Below are 17,256 nucleotides of genomic sequence, written 5' to 3' on the forward strand. Positions count from 1 at the left end.
AATATAGGCTGCATGGTTCCCTCATTTATAAAAACTAGAATGTCCTTGTAAATCTACAAGTTAATCCAATGGATAGTGAAAGACAAATAATTACATTTGGACTATTAAACAGCACTATTAAGCATTTGAACACTAAAGAACAAAAGAGACTATTCTTAGGAGAGGAACACCATGGCTCAATAGCTATGATCATATAAAATGATTCTTATTAAAATGCAAGAGCTCTTGACATCAGTAGAATGAATATAGGTCCTTCATCAGATTTACACATGGGTGCAATATTGTACTCCAGGATGTGGCTTAGTATTTCTTTTTTCCTTGAATATTGATTTCTGCTTTATTGTATTTTAATCAGCAGATATTAATAATACAGGGCAATTCTATGGTAATAATTCCATAGATATATAAAGTGTACTTTAAACGAGTTTACCCTTCAACTATATTACTGTACATCTCCCTAATTTTCAGTGTTTAGTGTTTTATCCTGTCTTTAAATATACATATATACACTCATATATATATACACACACACAAAATACACACATATATGTGCTTTATATATAAATGTGTGTTATATATACATATGTAAAAATATATATTTTCATATTGTGTGTGTGTGCATGACAGGGGCGGTTTGTGTGCAAGTGTATGTAGTACAGAGTTTTGAACTTAAGTTCTGGGTGCTGGTCCTGGTTCTTAGCTTTTTATGCTCAAAGCTGGTGCAGCCACTTTAGCTACATCTCCACTTCTGTTTTTTTGGTGATTAATCGGGAATAAGAGTCTCATAACATTCCTGTCAAATTGAATTGAGATTGATCTTCACAGCTCAGCTTCCTGATTAGCTAGGATTATGGACTTGAGTCATCTGTGCCTGTTTGATCTTTGTTAGCTCTAACATTTCTCTTTGATAATCAGAAATTTGTAGTTTTATGAACTGCACTTTGGTTCCTATTAATTTTATGCACTAAGAATTTTTATCCAAAGTTGCAACTATATTATTTTATATTTTCTTCTAAGAGGATCATATTTTTATTTTTATGTTTAAGTCCCTAATCAATCTCAGATCAAGGGCTCACAATGCCATTTTTGTGATAAATCACTTTCCATATATGTAATCTAGTTTTAGGCTCTCTCCAGTGTGTCTGTATTTTTCTTTCTTTTATGTCAATAACACTGGTTAATTACTCCAGCTTTTTAATCATTCTGACATCCTGTGAGGCAAGTCTCTTGGCCTTGCTCTTCTTCAGGGGAATATTGGCTATTTTTGGTTCTATTTTCTTACATAAAATCTCTGCAATCACTTTTTAAATTAACAGTTTAACTTGGAGGTTTTTGTATCAATACAATTACTGTAACTAAGAATTTTAAATTAGTGTGAACTCAAGTTAGAATTAAAAATAAATTTTCAATGAATCTATATATTTCAAACAGTGCCCAGGCGAAAATCAAAATGCTTTCTTCTTGCAGTACTGCATGGTAGAGTGTTTTCGTAGCATTTTCTCCCACTAAGGGCACAACTCCTCCATGATACTGGATTTATGGGAAGAGTTGCTATTAATTTTGTATGGCTTATGTAACAACATACCACAAAATTAGTGAGTTAAAACAGCATAAATCTATTGTTGCAGATCTGGACAGCAGAAGTGAGAAATCTGTTTACTGGATTAAGATGAATGTATCAGCACATAAACACATAGTTCCTCCAGAGGTGCTAGAGAAATAAGCCATAGCCTTTCCCAGCTTCCAAAGCTATACTGATTTCACTCCTGGGTACATGGGCCCTTTGTCATTTCAAAACCAACGTGGAACCAACTTCTAATCCTCTGTCTTTATAACTACATTGCTTCCTCGTCCATAGTCAAATCCCCTTGTGTTTTGTCAGATTCAGAATACTTGGCATTGCCTTTAAGGTCCATCATGATCATCCAAAATTCCATGTTAAGAAGTTTAACTGATCACATCTATGTTTACTATCTGTTACTGCCTGTGCGACTGTGTGCAGGTGTGTGTGTGTGTGTGTGTGTGTGTGTGTGTGTGTGTGTGTGTCTAGGCATGTGTAAATGTGACTTAAATTTGGAGTATCTTGCTTAAACCATCACTCTACCCTTGAGCCACATTCCAAGCACTTTTGTTTGTAGCTTTTTTATTTACATAGTCTTATATTTGTTCCCAGGTCAGCCTCAGACCGGTTTACATTTGCCTGTCGAGTAGCAGAGATAATAGATATTTGTTGCCACTACAGGTATGTTTTTGACACAGGGTTGTATGGAGTTTTTTTGTCCTTTGTCCGACCTGTCTTGGATTGCTATTCTCCTGTCTGCATTTCTCATGTACCTGTGATTACACGTGTGCACCGCCCTGTCCAGCCCTACCATTACTTTTGCCATGGAAGATCACATGTCCAAGTCATAGAGACCTGGACATACATATCACTGGAAGCCACTCTTCAATATATCATTTTCTTCATTAGAACTCTTAATCTAACTTAGGTTCATTGTTTTCTTGTATAATCTTAAAAAACAGCTGTCCTCCTGCTACCTTAGTAACAATCCCTTCTTTCTTGTATTTGGGCCTCTCAGTAGAACCTCTAATGTTTTAGGAGATCAGATTTTTATTTAAAAATATACTCTGCTTGGGCTTTTATAGAGTTTTGAAGAGGAATATACTTCAATTATCTACTTTGTTCCATATCAAACAGTAGACAACAAGTGGGCACTCCCATGTGGCTTCTGTTCCCTTCCCATCACTAAAATTGTTCTTTTCCACATTTCCAGCACCCAGATATATCACAATTCCCAGTAGGATTCATACCCTTGACTTGTTCTGCTTCCTACATACTTTCCTCTCTTGACTCCCATGGTGTCTTGGCTTTCTTAATGATTTTTATTCCTTTTCCTACTTTGCAGGTTATTCTTTCTCTTCTCCATTGCTATGTCTTCTTAGAGCAGACCTAAAACACTATTTCTGTCTATAATATCATTTCCTATTGATTTAATTATATACTATAGCTTCAAGAGAGCAGGAGAAATGCCTAATGGGCACAAAACTAAATATCTACCTTACATAGTACACTGAAAACTCTTGCAGTATAGTGGGAATGTAGATAGATAGATAGATAGATAGATAGATAGATAGATAGATAGATAGATAGATAGATATTTTAGCTGTTTTACATCTCTAAAGAAAAAGTACTAATGATATGCAAACTTCTACCTACAAATCAGTAAACATATGCTGAAGTAAATTCCACTGGTTGTAGGTACAATTGAGGAAAGTAGTCTAGTTTATGCCCTCAAAAAGCTAGAGGACAAAAAGCAAAGTCTGATATTCATTAAAAAACATGGTTCCTTAAAATGCCCACAATTACCTGGGCATTGGGAGCTCACACCTGTAATCCTAGCTAATCAGGAGGCTGAGATCTGAGGATTGAGGTTCAAAGCCAGCCCAGGGACTAAAGAACTAGAGACTCTTATCTCCAATTAACCACTAAAAAGGGAAGTGTGGCTGTGGCTCAAGAGGCAGGGCAGTAACCTTGTGCTGAAGATCTCAGGGACAGTGCCCAGGTCCAAAGTTCAAGCCCCACGATGATTAAACAGTTAAAAAGCCCCCAATAACTTGTCTTTTGTCAGGTTGGTTTCTTAGCCTTTACTTTACCTACTCTGTGTACTAAGTTCCTTTTCTTTTCCACTGAATGTTCCTATTTACTTTCTAGTTCTGGCAGCATTTCAATCTTTTGATTATGTCCGACGTCTCACTATATCCAAATGCTTTGCTAAGAATTGAGTCGCTGCTAGACATGGATGATTTGTGCCTCAAATCCTAGCTGTGCTGCAGGGAAAGATCGTTAGGACCCAACCTTGGAAAAAAGTTCACAGGACCTCATTTCAACCGATTAAAATGTACACATGGGGGTGTACAAGTGTCATCGCAACTAATCAGGATGCCTTCCTAGGACGATTGCAGTGCACACTAGCCTAAGCACAAATCTACAACATTATGTAGAAACATAACTTGAAAGTGTATAGAAGCATGGCTCAAGTGGCGGATCATCTGCTAAGCAATTATGAGGCTTATAGTTCAAACCTCAATATTTCCAAGAAGAAAGAAGAGCAGGCAGAGGACATCAGCTCAGTTGCTCCTGTATTTCCACCAGTGGGTCTTCCATCCTTCGTTAGACAGTTGGCCACTGCACAATTGGAAAATGTGCCTCCCTGATTCCGCATAAAGCAATACTTACCAAAGACCGTGCGGGCAGGAACGGATTCTCGGTTGAGCCAGAAAGATACTTGTGACAGGATAACAGTCATGATACATGGCAAATAGGTCTGGATCACAAAGTAGCCAATTTTTCGCTTCAGATGAAAGTGGGTTGTCATGACTACATATTCTCCTTAAGAGAAAGTAAAATTAGGCAGCATATAGTCACATAAATATTGTTAAAGTGATTCAGGCCTCAATTCCATTAATTAAGCTCTCCAATTTTATAATCAACATATGATATCACAGTGCCTCCCTAGCCCACGTAACTAGATGTTAATAATCATGAAATGGTATATTTACATTGTGAAAAAATATGCTGGCAGTGTACCAGTGCAGCTTCCTTAGAGCAAGTTTGATACAAGTTCATTCCAATAAAATCACATTCTTCCAATAAATAATGAGAAATTATTCTGTCTTCTAAAACACTGTGCTACAGGTTATGAAATTTAAAAAAAAGATTTCATTTGTATAAATAAACACACTGGGTGTATGCAAGTGGTTACAAATGAATTAAGGGAAGTAGAATAGACTCCAGAGAGTGTTGAAATAGTATAATTTTTTAGAAAGTCTTAGTCAAATCCCAACAAAAGAAACACTAGGAAATAGGTACTTGTAAGAGGGACGGCGGGGCGAGCAGGAGAGGACTTGAAGAATGAAGGGGGAAGGGGAGAAATTTCAGGCAAGAATGCAGTGTATACGCCACGCAATTAAGAAAAACAAGGGAGTGGGTTCCTCGAGTGGAAGTGAAGATGTTAAAGGGATGAACACAGATGAAGATAGATGTATTATATACATAAACGCTTTGTTAAATGGTAAAGAGAAGTTCAATACCTAACACAAAATTTAAGAAATGTGAGGAAAGAGGTAGGTTGGGTGGTGATGGGTGAGAATGTTGAAAGAGGTGATCAAGAAGCACTGTATCCATAACCTACTTTGTTGCATAACAACTCCTTTGTATCATTACTTAGGGATAACTAAAATATTCAAAATAATTTTATTCTCACGAGCCTTGTAAGATAGGAGAATGACTGCCTACTTCTTCAATTAGAAACATTTTCTTCCAGCTTTTATAACCCATGCTTTGGGGGAATATGATTAATAAAAATTTGGCTCAGAATGTTAGGATTGTCACTCTTTGTATTTACTCGAAATTAAAGGGACAAATTTGACTTCTTAAAATATAAAGTGTATGTATGTATAGAGATTTAGTGGCTTTGATGAAAGTGTCTACCAGTCTGTATTTTATGAAATGATCAGAAATATTCTAATATAAAGGAGCTTTGGTCAGTACTTTGGGGACACGGTTTCTGTTTACAAGAAACTAACAGTAGAGTTAGAAGTAAGAGACTGTAGAAGTTTAAAACCATAGAAAAGCCCACAGAGAACAGCTCTGAACTCTCAGCTTGTACTCATGGAGAAACGAAGGCCCAGAAGACACACTAATCTTTCCTTTAACTTCCACTCCTGCATAGAGAACAGGGAATCTTCCTTTTCTTCCCATTTTCTCTACATTCTTCCAGAAGAAAAATTTCCCTTTGAACTCCCTGACCTCTGTTGTCTCCAAAGATGGTTCCTTTAATTTTTAAAACTCGAGACACATCAGGATACAGGATTTATATGTCTTTCTTCTGCCTTTTTCCATCTTCTTCCTCCCTTACCTCTGTCCCTTCTCTCAGCATTGTGATCAAGGCTCAGTCTTCAATACCTTAAACTTGATCATCCCTAATCTGTATCTTCTGCCTGGTCTTTCTAATTGCTATAGGTTAGATTATGTCTCTTCAAAAGATACAGTCAACTCTTCACCCACATTTCCTTATTATATGACCTTATTTGAAAAAAGGGTTCTTTCAAATATAATTAGTAATCAGGAGACCTGTTGAAATAAGATGAACAGAAATTCAGTATGGCTGATAGTCTTCTAAGTTGAGAGTGACACACCAAAGGAGAACACGATTGATGGCAAAGGCAAAGACTTGGATGAGGTACCTCCAAGCCAAGCATCACTAAGGATTGCTGGCCAGCACTGAACTGAGAAGAATCATACAACAATCTCAGAGCTCCAGATAGACAAAACCTTTGACATGCATTGATTTCAGATTTCTAGTCTTAAGAAAAATATTACCATGCATCTGTGCTACCCAGCTTGTAGTAATTTATTGTAAGTGCCATGGATGTCTCTACACACCTATAGATCTATATACTCGACAATAAATTGGATATCACTTCTCTAACGTGTGCAAATTTGGGCTTTACTTTTCCCATTCCTTATTCCCCAAATTTTCAATATTAATAGATTTTCCTATTTTCAAAAAAAATGTCTAGGTTGCCCGAACTAATATGCTCAAATTTCTTTCAGTGTCTCATGGTCTTGCTCAACTTCCGTGTGCATGGCTGGCACTCAACCACTTCTGTATGTCTCTAAGCGTGGCTTTATGCTAATTAGAGATCAGAATTACATTGTAAAAAATGGACAGACTTGGAAAAAATCATATTAAGTGAAGTAAGCCAGATCGAAAGGAATATAGGTTCAATGCTTTGCCTCATTTGTAATAATTAGTACAAACCTTGGACTCTCCTAGCAGAGGATTACAATAGCACAAAATCTAGATACATAAAGCCATATAGGACGAGGCTAAATGAAAGGACCGCCAGGATATGGAAACAAGAGCTTTATAATGTGTGATTGTTGTTCTTAATGTACTGTGATTTCGCTTCTCTTTTGTTTCCCTTTCATTAATCTCTTATTTTTACAGTACCTGACTTTGTTACCTGACATATTCTATATACATTTATTTGTTTATTTGAAATAGGAAAGGGAAGGGGGGAAGCAAGATGATTGGGAGGGGGTGGGGAGAGGAAAATGGGGACAAAAAACATGAGAAGTGGTATCAATGTGTGAGAAATAATGCATCTACTATCTGGCAAATATAACTATAACCCCTTTATTCATTACGATAAAAATTAAATTAAATTAAAAGAATTATGAGCTGGCGTGGTGGCTCATGCCTGAAATCCTAGCTAATCAGGAGGCTGAGATCTGAGGATCACAGTTCAAAGCCAGCCAGGGCACTAAAGGACCTGAGACTCGTATGCCCAATTAACCTCCAGAAAATGGGTGGTGGGGCTTGGCTCAACTGTAGGGCTCAGCTGAAGAGCTCAGGGACAATGCCTAGGCCAAATGAAAGCCCTATGACCCACACAAAATTTTTTTGAAAAGAATTCTGGAAGCCTTTTCTATCTGGAATAGTTTCAAACAGATCTTCCAGGTCTCAACTTCCCAATTAACTAGTATTATAGGTGTGAGCTGTGAGCTATGAACATCCTGCTTCAAATCTCCAAAATTCTAAATTCATAACATGATCTTTTCTTCCCTTTCTTTCTCTCCCTTTTCCTTCCTTATTCCCTTTCTCCTTTTCTCTCCCTCTACCTCCTCTCCGTCTACCTCCTCTCTCTCTCTCATCTATATTTTTACTCCCCTCCCTTTCCTTCTTTCTACTTTCTCTTCACACTTCTAAAGAATTTAGATTTAACTATTTTTCCTGAGAACCAGACTGTGATTAGCTTGAGCAATATTCACCTTTCTCTATTTTAGTGTCATATATATGAACTCATTAGTACTAAACCTATCTCTGATTATGTGGGATACTAAGTATTTAAATATTATTGATGATCTAGCTACAGTCTGTGGATCTTAAAAGGAAAGAAAATGTACTTTTCAAAAACTTGTGAAATTACTCACTTTTTTTTGCCAGTCCTGGGCTTGAGCTCAGGGCCTGAGCGCTGTCCTTGGACTTTCTCAAGGCTAGAGCTCTACCACTTGAGCCACAGCACCACTTTCAGCTTTTTTCTATGTATGTGGTACCAAGGAATCAAACCCAGGTTTTCATGCATGCTAGGCAAGCACTCTACCACTAAGCCACACTCCCGGCCCGAAATCACTATTTTTAAATAACCAGTTATATGTTCTTCAGTGTTCTCCCTTTCTTTCCTTTCCTTCTGTCTCTGTCTTGCTGTCTCTCTTTCAAAACGGCAAAGGAAATTCTCTCCAGTAAGAACTGAAGCCTTTTCACCGTGTTGAAGGAGAGGTTCCACTTTCTTTTTACAGACAATCTGGGTCCACTGTAAAGTGTGATAAGAGTAAGGAACTATCACCTTTTCCTCTTCATACTTTAGAGAGCCTCCTTTGTGGTTACTGGGAGTTAAACTCTGAGCCCAGTGCTTGCTAGGCAGGTGCTCTACTACTTGAGCCATACCTCCAGCAACTGTTTATATACTTGACAAGCTTAATAAAATAATTGATTATATCAATTAACTGAACAGGTTTTTTTTTTGCCAGTCCTGGGCTTGAGCTCAGGGCCTAAGCACTGTCCTTGGATTTTCTCAAGGCTAGCACTCTACCACTTGAGCCTCAGCACCGCTTCCGGCTTTTTTCTATGTATGTGGTACCAAGGAATCGAACCCGGGTCTTCATGCATGCTAGGCAAGCACTTTAACCACTAGGCCAAACTCCTGGCCTGAACAGGTGTTTTAAAGTACAATTGTGATATCTTCTGTCTCTCCTCATCTTCTCTACTAAAATAAGAAGATTTAATGAGACTGATTGTCAGGATAATGTATAGAGGAATTACAGTTATATTCGTCAGGTTGTGGGTGCATTATCTCTCAAACCATGACGCACCTCATGTTTTTGTCCCCCTTTCCACCTCCCCTCCCTCTCGCAGTCATTTTGTGTCTGAATTTGTATACTGGTATACTGTATAACACTTATTGGTTAATTTGAAATAGGGAAGGGAAGGGGGAAAACAAGATGACTTAAAGATGTTTTCTTTCCAACTTTTCCCATCCTATTTCTATCCATGTGTTCCAGCTTATTAAACTTGTTGAGAACCATCTGTGCTATGGGTGAAATATTCAAGGGTACCATATCAAAAAATAAACATGGATTCACAAATTAATCATTATCTATGGGTCACACAAATGCACAACAGTTTAGTAAATTAAAACCTAATATAAGTGAATATGTTTTCCTTAAGGGGACTGTTATATTCCCTCCATTTCTGTTTCTTCTTATGAAAGATGACCCTTGAGTGGTTTGGAGAATTTTTTTCCATTGCCTTTGCTCTCCAGCCGAGTAAGTTCCATCTGTGTTACATGAAATGTTTGAGTTTTGAGTGTAAAACATTCTCAAATAGTTTTGAGGGCTGGAAAATCCACAAGAGGAATTTTAAAGTAGTTCATAAATTAACTCATTATGCAAAGCAAGTGCATATAGTTTCTTAAATTATTTTTGGTGTTTTCGCATTTACTTCTTACTTTTTTAGGTTGACTTTGTGCCCTCTTTGTTTCTATCTCACTGGTTTTCCTTTTTGTTCTTTTCAACTCTCTGTCTCCCATCTGGTGTTTTGTCTTTTCTTGCCTATTCTATACATCTAGAGGTAACATATACAATAGTAATTATAATAAAGCTACTGCTTGATCAAATTTCTATGAAAGACAAATGATACCATAGTACCTACAGGCAAGGAGTATAGCCTACTGTTAGAGTGCTCACCTAGCAAGTACGAAGCCCTGGGTTCGATTCCTACGCAGCACATACTGAGAATAAAAGCAGAAGTGGTGCTGTGGCTCAAGTGACAAGGTGCTAGCTTTGAGCAAATGTGTCCAACAACAGTTCCCAGGCCCTGAGTTCAAGTCTCAGGACTGGCAAAAAAAGATACTGCATACAATCTTACAAGAAGTTTAATGTTAGAATTGGTCTAATAAGGAAAAATGGAGACAATTTTGAAACTAGGGAATGGTATCAATAACTACCAACTGATTTTGAAGAAATTCATTCTATTCCTTCTTTTTTATATGTCTTTTCCCCCTTTTTCTTCCCTTTCAAGCCAGTAGCAAAGTATCTTCTAATCATTTATTCTGTGGTTCTTATCTTCCTGCCTCCCCTTTATGTTTACACTGGGCTTATCTGGAAAATCCAGGCTAAGAGCTATAACTTGAAATCAGCTGATAAGGAACTGATTCCATCTGTGAACTCAATCCCCCTCTGCCTTGTAACCTTACACACTAAGACATTCTGGGATTAAGGACGTGGACATCTTTGAAGAGCCATTATCCTGGCTCTCACAAGAACAAACTATACATTTTGATCTGTTTTGATAGTATAAAACAAAGTTTTAGCCTTTAGACCTCAAAAGCAAGGAGGAGATGAGTGTAGGTTGCAAAATAATGGACAGAACAGGAAACACAGGAGCTAGGAAAAATTCAAATGGGCCTAGTGGAGAAAGAAATAGAAGGGGTAAATGAAATGAGCTATGCATTCATGTCCTTCATAATAGGGATAATTTATCACTAAAGGAAAAAATAAAAGCACAATTTTCTAAGTATAGAATAAACTACCTGAAGTAGTCTTCTCCATGATTTCCTTATCCATAAACCCGAGCTGATACATGTCCTATTACTCATTTCACTCCTAGGTACATATATTAATTTCATCATCAAAAAGAAAGGTAAAATTACAATATCCTGATATACTAGCAATAAGAAAGTAGAACAACAAAGTACTGCCATAACAAAGTAATTAGATACGTTAAGATAAAAATAAGTACCTCAGGTGTTTGCTGATCAGAAGTCTGAAAATGTAGTTTCAAAAGGAGGAGGCTCTATGTAAAATATGGAGGAAAATCCTCTGTCTGTGTCTCTTTTTCTGTGTTTCTCTGTCTTTTCCTGTTTCTCTGACTCTATGTCTCTCTCTGTCTCTTGCTGTACCTCTCTCAAATTTTACCTTTTCATAAGAACAGTGGTCATATTAAAGTAAGGGTCTACCATACTTCCATGTGACTTCATCTTCACCAGTATTCCAGATAAGGTCACATTCTGAGGGACTTGAGTTAAACCTCCATATATCTTTCATGGAAGTGTAATCCAATTCATAGTACCAGTATTAACAAGGGAAAGGAAACTCGCGTGCTTATATATTGATAATGGGTGTGTGGCTTATTCAACCTTAAAACAATTTGTTAACAAATATTAATTTTATAAAATGTATCTGAAAGAGCCATCTCAATATTCCATCCATGATAATTACATAGGAGGAAAATATTACAGAAAGATAAATCAAAGATTAATGTGTTGGAGAGATGAGACAGATCAGGATGCATTGCTTTTCTAAATGTAAAACTTCACTCAAGATATGTTTTAAAAAATTAAGAAAAGTAAGGGAAGCGGTACGGAGGGAAGCATGGGTAAGAATGTAGAAAGGAGTGACATTAAGCAAGATGCAGTGTATACACACACACACACACACACACACACACACACACACACACACACACACACACACACACACACAAAGACAAAGAAGGGGCTGGGAGTTTGACCTAATGGTAGAGTGCTTGCCTAGCATGCATGAAGACCCAGGTTCGATTCCTTGGTACCACATACATAGAAAAAGTCAGAAGTGGTGCTATGGCTCAAGTGGTAGAGCTCTAGCCTTGAGAAAGCCCAAGGACAGTGGTCAGGTCCTGAGTTCAAGCCCCAGGAATGGCAAAAAAAAGACAAAGGAGGGGCCAGAAGTGTTGCATAGTGGTAGAGTGCTTGCCTAGCATGCATGAAGCCACTACCACAAACACAGAAAAATCCAGAAGTGGTGGTGTGGCTCAAGTGGTAGTACACTAACCTTGAGTAAACTCAGGCCTGAATTGAAGCCCTAGGAATTGTAAAAAAAAAAAAAAAGAAAGAAAGAAAAAGTGCTGTTTATGGCATTAACATGCATAACATATGGTAGATAATTGATTAAATACACTAGAATCTATGTACATGTAGCCATTAAATATAAAAATAATATATTACTGATTTTCATGATGAAATCTTACAATTTTCACTGACAGTACATGAAAGGTCTTGTCAAAAATTTTTCTGGCCTTGTCTCATGGTCTCCTTGATATGTGGATGTTAGATCCAAAGAGTACAAGAGCGATGACTCAATATTCGGGTAACCAAAGTTATGGACATGGTCTTGGAGATATAAACATAACACATAGACATAAAAATCTATGATGGGATATATACTCTATCGACATAATGTGACATTTTATAGATTGATATGGATCTATGACATACAAACCCTCAGCTTCATTTTAATTACATTCTAAAATCTATGTGCCAATGATTACATATAGAGTCCCTTTTTGAATACTTGTTTGTTAAACATGACATTTGAAATAAGATGTAAAAATCAGTGTTAATAAAAATCTTTCAAAAAAAACTTCTCTGACCAGGGAAACAGGACCATCATTTTTGTAATTTTACTTTATAATAACCAAAACAAGTGATAAAGAATATCTTCTTTTTTGCCAGTCCTGGGGCATGAACTCAGGACCTGGGCACTGTCCTTGTGCTTCTCAAGGCTAGAGCTCTACCACTTCATCCACAGCACCACTTCTGGCTTTTTCTAAGTACGTGGTACCAAGGAATCTAACCCAGGTCTTCATGCATGCTAGGGAAGCGCTCTACCACTAGGCCAAACTCACGGCCCCAAGAATGTCTTTATTGTAATTATTAACCTATTGTTTCTAAAGTTTATGTATATTTTATTTAGATCATGTGACTATATATAGTCACATGAAAACATGTCTGTAATATAAAATTAAGAAAAAAAATCGATGTATAAAACTATATTGATGGATATTGATGGTATGGCTTCATTTACATAAAAGTACTTATACAAAATACAAAGGGCATATACTTACATATCAACAGTACTGTTATTAGCTGTTAGACTAAAATCCTAAGGAAAACATTTCAGAAGTTGGGATTAAAGAGTACAGTTGTCCCTCTGTACCTCATAATTAAAACCCATGATGGATGCTCATGTCCCATGAGGAAAACTGTGCACATCTTCCTTGTACTTTAATCTCTACATTTCTCACATTATATAATGTAGTACAGTAGAAATATTTTCATGCTGTCTTCTTTAGGAAATAATGACAAGAATGTCTTTATAGGGTTAGTACAGATAAAACTTACTATTTTTAAGCTATAACAGGATCTGTGGATACAGAAGTCACAGACAGAGAGGGCTGACTGTATTTGAGTTTGCAATATTGAGTTCTACTGTTCTACATGTTCTTTCAATTTTCTTGTTACAAATGTGTGTTTAACTGTATAAGAGCCAGAGCTGTGGTTTAACCAAAGGAAGTGGGCCTAGGGCCTCTTGGACAACTCATGACTCATCTCAAAAGCGGATGGCAGTTTGTGTATGTGAAAGTGAGACAAGAGAATTGGGGTAGGAATCTCCTCCTAGGTGGCAGACAGGGCAATTCCTTGGCAAGGGCCTTGCAAACTGTGCTACTATACTGTGTCCTATTGAGTCATGTCTCTCTCACATCTGCTCTCTGACAAGAGGAGCCTTTTACCATATCTAATTCTAGATCATAAACTCTTTTTCTCTTCCAAATCTTACCTTTTCTATGTACACTCTCTTGGCCTTGGAGTAGAGACCCATGGGGCAAGACAAGACAAAAAGTTGTGACATCCTGAAATTGTAACCTTCATCCGTACAATGATTAGTGTGTCCTAGTTCATTTGTAATTGTAAATTCACAGAAACAAGAAATTCATGAAAATAAACAGTTTCTATCAATAGCAAAAAAATCCCTGAAAAATAGGCTATATGTTATATGTAGCATAGAATGTATTCTATTTTGCTAAATTTGCTAAGGATTTTTTTGTGTGCTGAATTATTTTATTTCATATAGATATTCATTTTTATTATTATACTACACTTACTTGGGATTTTAAGACACTTCTTTCCTCAGGCTCTTGGAACTAGTAGTTAGCAAGTTGACAAAACTGTAGTCTGCAGAACAAGTTTCTAATCCATTTGTTCTAGTCTATTTGTTCAATATCCAAGAATTGCTTATTAAGAAAAACCTGCAGTTTTGGCCTACAGTGTTTGTCCTGAGGTGCGTGATGTATTGATGAAAAGAATTCCATACTGTTCTTTAGACCTCCTAGCTGTGTATTTTGTCTATTTTGAGGTCATCACTTTGCTACAATGTCAACTTGGGAGGAGCAAAACAACAAAGCCTTTACAACCAAAGCAAAGCAATCCTGCCGCGTAGCGTCTCTGTCCCCCCATTCCTTATCAGTCCTCCTCATCCTTCAAGAGGCAGAAAGACACTGGTTAAGAGGGATTGCAGGTAATCTTCTTGAGTTCATATTTTGCCTCTGTAATTGCATAATTTCAATGGATTGGGAGACCAATTCAATGTATGTCTCACTTTCCTCATTATAATAATTTGTCACAATGATTGGGAAGGGGTGGAGGAAGGAAATGGGGACAAAAACATGAAAAGGGGTATCAATGTATGCAAAGTAATGCACCTACTCCCTGGTGAATATAACTGTAACTCCTCTATACATTACAATAAAAACAGATAAAAGTGAAAAGTAAAAAAATAATAATTTGTCACAACCATGTTTTTAAAATGAAATAAGTGATAAACACTCAGAACAGTGGTTGGCATAGAGTTGAAGTTAAATAAATGTTTGGTAAATAAATACCTGTACTGGACCTGATTATCTCTGTCCCAACAACATGGCCCAGCAGGTCATACTGATTCAGGCGAGAGCCATCCTGTGCCACTTCCACCGACTTATTCTTTCCAAGAGTCCAAGAGTAAAGCACTTCAGCTGTTGTATAGGCATCTAAGGTAGAGAAAAGTCAAGAAGGAACGTTGGATATCCATGATACCAAACTTGAATGAAATTTAAGTACAACTCACAATCCCCAAAGAATTCTGAGTTCATACCTGCATTTGACTGAAGTGTTCCATGCACCCACCCATCCATCTATCCAATAAGAGCTCATTGAGTAGATGCTATACAATAATACTAGAAATATACCCTCGCATTTAGTTGTGTGGTCAAATGACTCCATTACTTGAGTCTTGGTATGTGACAAACCTCAGGGAAAATATGAAGTAACTAATTCAGCTACAGTAGCATTCATGAGAAAGCATTCTTGTTGATCTTCTACAAATGGATTACACTTTACCAGATTAGTTGATTCACACTTACCCAATGAATATTGAAAGACAGTTAAGATTAGTATATGGTCCAAACAAAAAATGTTCCATATGACCTTGAGAGTAATATTTCCTCTGACGTTGTTGTGTGGAGTACTCTGTGGGTGTTTATTAGCTCTAGTTAATTCATCGAGTTGATCAAGTCTTCTATTTTTGTGTTGATTTTTCACCTACTTCTAGCATTCATTATAGAAAGTAGAATACTGAAATTGTTTAGTTGCCCTATTTCGTTTCTTTTATTACAGTAATCTTCTTAAGTACTTATACAAAGGAGTAGCCATTTCATAAAGCAGTTTATGAATATAGTATATCTTGATCAACATTCTCACCTATGCCTCCCAAAACCACCGCTTTCCTCACTCGTCTTAATTTTGTAGATTAGACTTGACTGTATTTCCCCCCTCTTCTCTGTTTTCTTGTTATGGTTATATCATTATTCCTTCATGTGTTTGGAGACCATTAGTAAGGTAAATATATCTTCATTATAGTCATACTGTCTTGAAAGTTGAACTCTTCATCATTATAAATGTTCAATCCTTCCACAGAATGAGGAAGAGGAACATGTGTAAAAGGCTCTGAACTCTTATTTTCTTGAATGGAAGTCTTCAGATCATTTTGATTTTGTGCTTGGTTTCCAGAGATTCAAGAAGGTTTGAGTTTTTTTTTCTTTCCTTTTCCTCCTTGATTTCAAATTTTATTACACAGATTCACTGTTCTTATACAAGAGTGAATTTTCAGATGTCTCTACACAATCATCAAAATTACTTCTCATTGGGGATTTTAAAGTTAACTTTAACTGTCTGCAAAATAATTTTGATCACTCAAGGCTCCTTGAAGCACAAAATTCAGCTTCTGTGACAGTGTTGCCTTAAATTCACCTGCCTTATCCTTTACATTTATTTAATTTTTCTCTTTTCTATAGCCTCTGTGGTCCTTGATCATTTTCTGCATGTAGTCATTTCCTTTGTGATCTCATTCAGGCTTATGTTTTAAATATGATCTATATAGAGGATAGCTATGTTAAATATCCAAGTTAGGTCTCTTTCTGAACACCAGACATAATACTCCACGTAACCAGCTCCCAGAATTATCCAATAAAAATGTTTTCCCAGTATTAACCACTACTCTTACTAGCATTTATTTATTATAATTTATTATTACTATTATCTTTTAAATAGTTGTGAAAAGGAGCTGCCATTTCACAAAACAGTTTATGAATACAATGCATGTTAAGCAATGTCACCCTTTCCAACATTCTCACCCATCTCTCCCCTATCTACCTCTTCTGTCACTCTTCTAAGCTTTCTAACACATACATTGGATTTTTAGTGGGTTCCTTAGGACTAGAATTTCTACAGAAATCCCTTTCTGACATTTCACTGGGAAATTTATATTTACAATATATTCATATTTTGTCAGTAGTGGGAGTTATTTACAACATATTCTTAAGCAGTAAATCCTGAAATAAGTAATTTCAAAATAAGCAAAAAGAATAAAAAATTATTTCTACCACAAGAATTAAATTTTGGCAATAGATCAATGTTAATAATTTGAAGGAATCTGATGATGTCAAGCCAAAAGCAATAACAGAAAAATTCACACACTGGGTCAAAATTTTGAAACGTTCAGGTATCAGAAGAAGAGAATACACGATTTTAAGTGATAACAATTTCACTGGCCCTGCATGCTCTAATAATAAATCATTCTTGGAAGATCTATATAAGGCTATAATAGATTTACACTTATACTACATCCACACAATATGCCATATAGAAAGCCTGAGATTATCCTTCCAAGGTTTATACTTTTAATTTTGACCTGTGACCTATGTATTGCAGAAGTGAACTTCCATGGAGTAAGACTTTCAAGCATATTACAGGTAGTGTAACAAAATGAATACAGTATCAGGA

At 36.6% G+C, this 17,256-nt stretch overlaps 1 protein-coding gene across 3 annotated transcripts in view; it reads right to left on the bottom strand.

The window, feature by feature from the left end:
* Gabra3 (gamma-aminobutyric acid type A receptor subunit alpha3) overlaps nt 1-17,256 on the bottom strand; it is a 157,782-nt gene that overhangs the window by 18,715 nt on the left and 121,811 nt on the right. For all 3 annotated transcript variants that reach the window (XM_090326831.1, XM_090326830.1, XM_090326832.1), the window contains exons 7-8: nt 14,823-14,966; nt 4,238-4,390 (exon numbers count right to left, since the gene is read on the bottom strand). In XM_090326831.1, coding sequence (XP_090182957.1) covers nt 4,238-4,390; nt 14,823-14,966 — 297 coding nt within the window. The remainder of the gene's footprint in view (nt 1-4,237; nt 4,391-14,822; nt 14,967-17,256) is intronic.

Source organism: Megascapheus bottae, chromosome X (assembly GCF_031878675.1).
Source record: "Megascapheus bottae isolate mThoBot1 chromosome X, mThoBot2.hap1, whole genome shotgun sequence".
In the NCBI taxonomy this organism is placed as follows: Eukaryota; Metazoa; Chordata; class Mammalia; order Rodentia; family Geomyidae; genus Megascapheus; species Megascapheus bottae.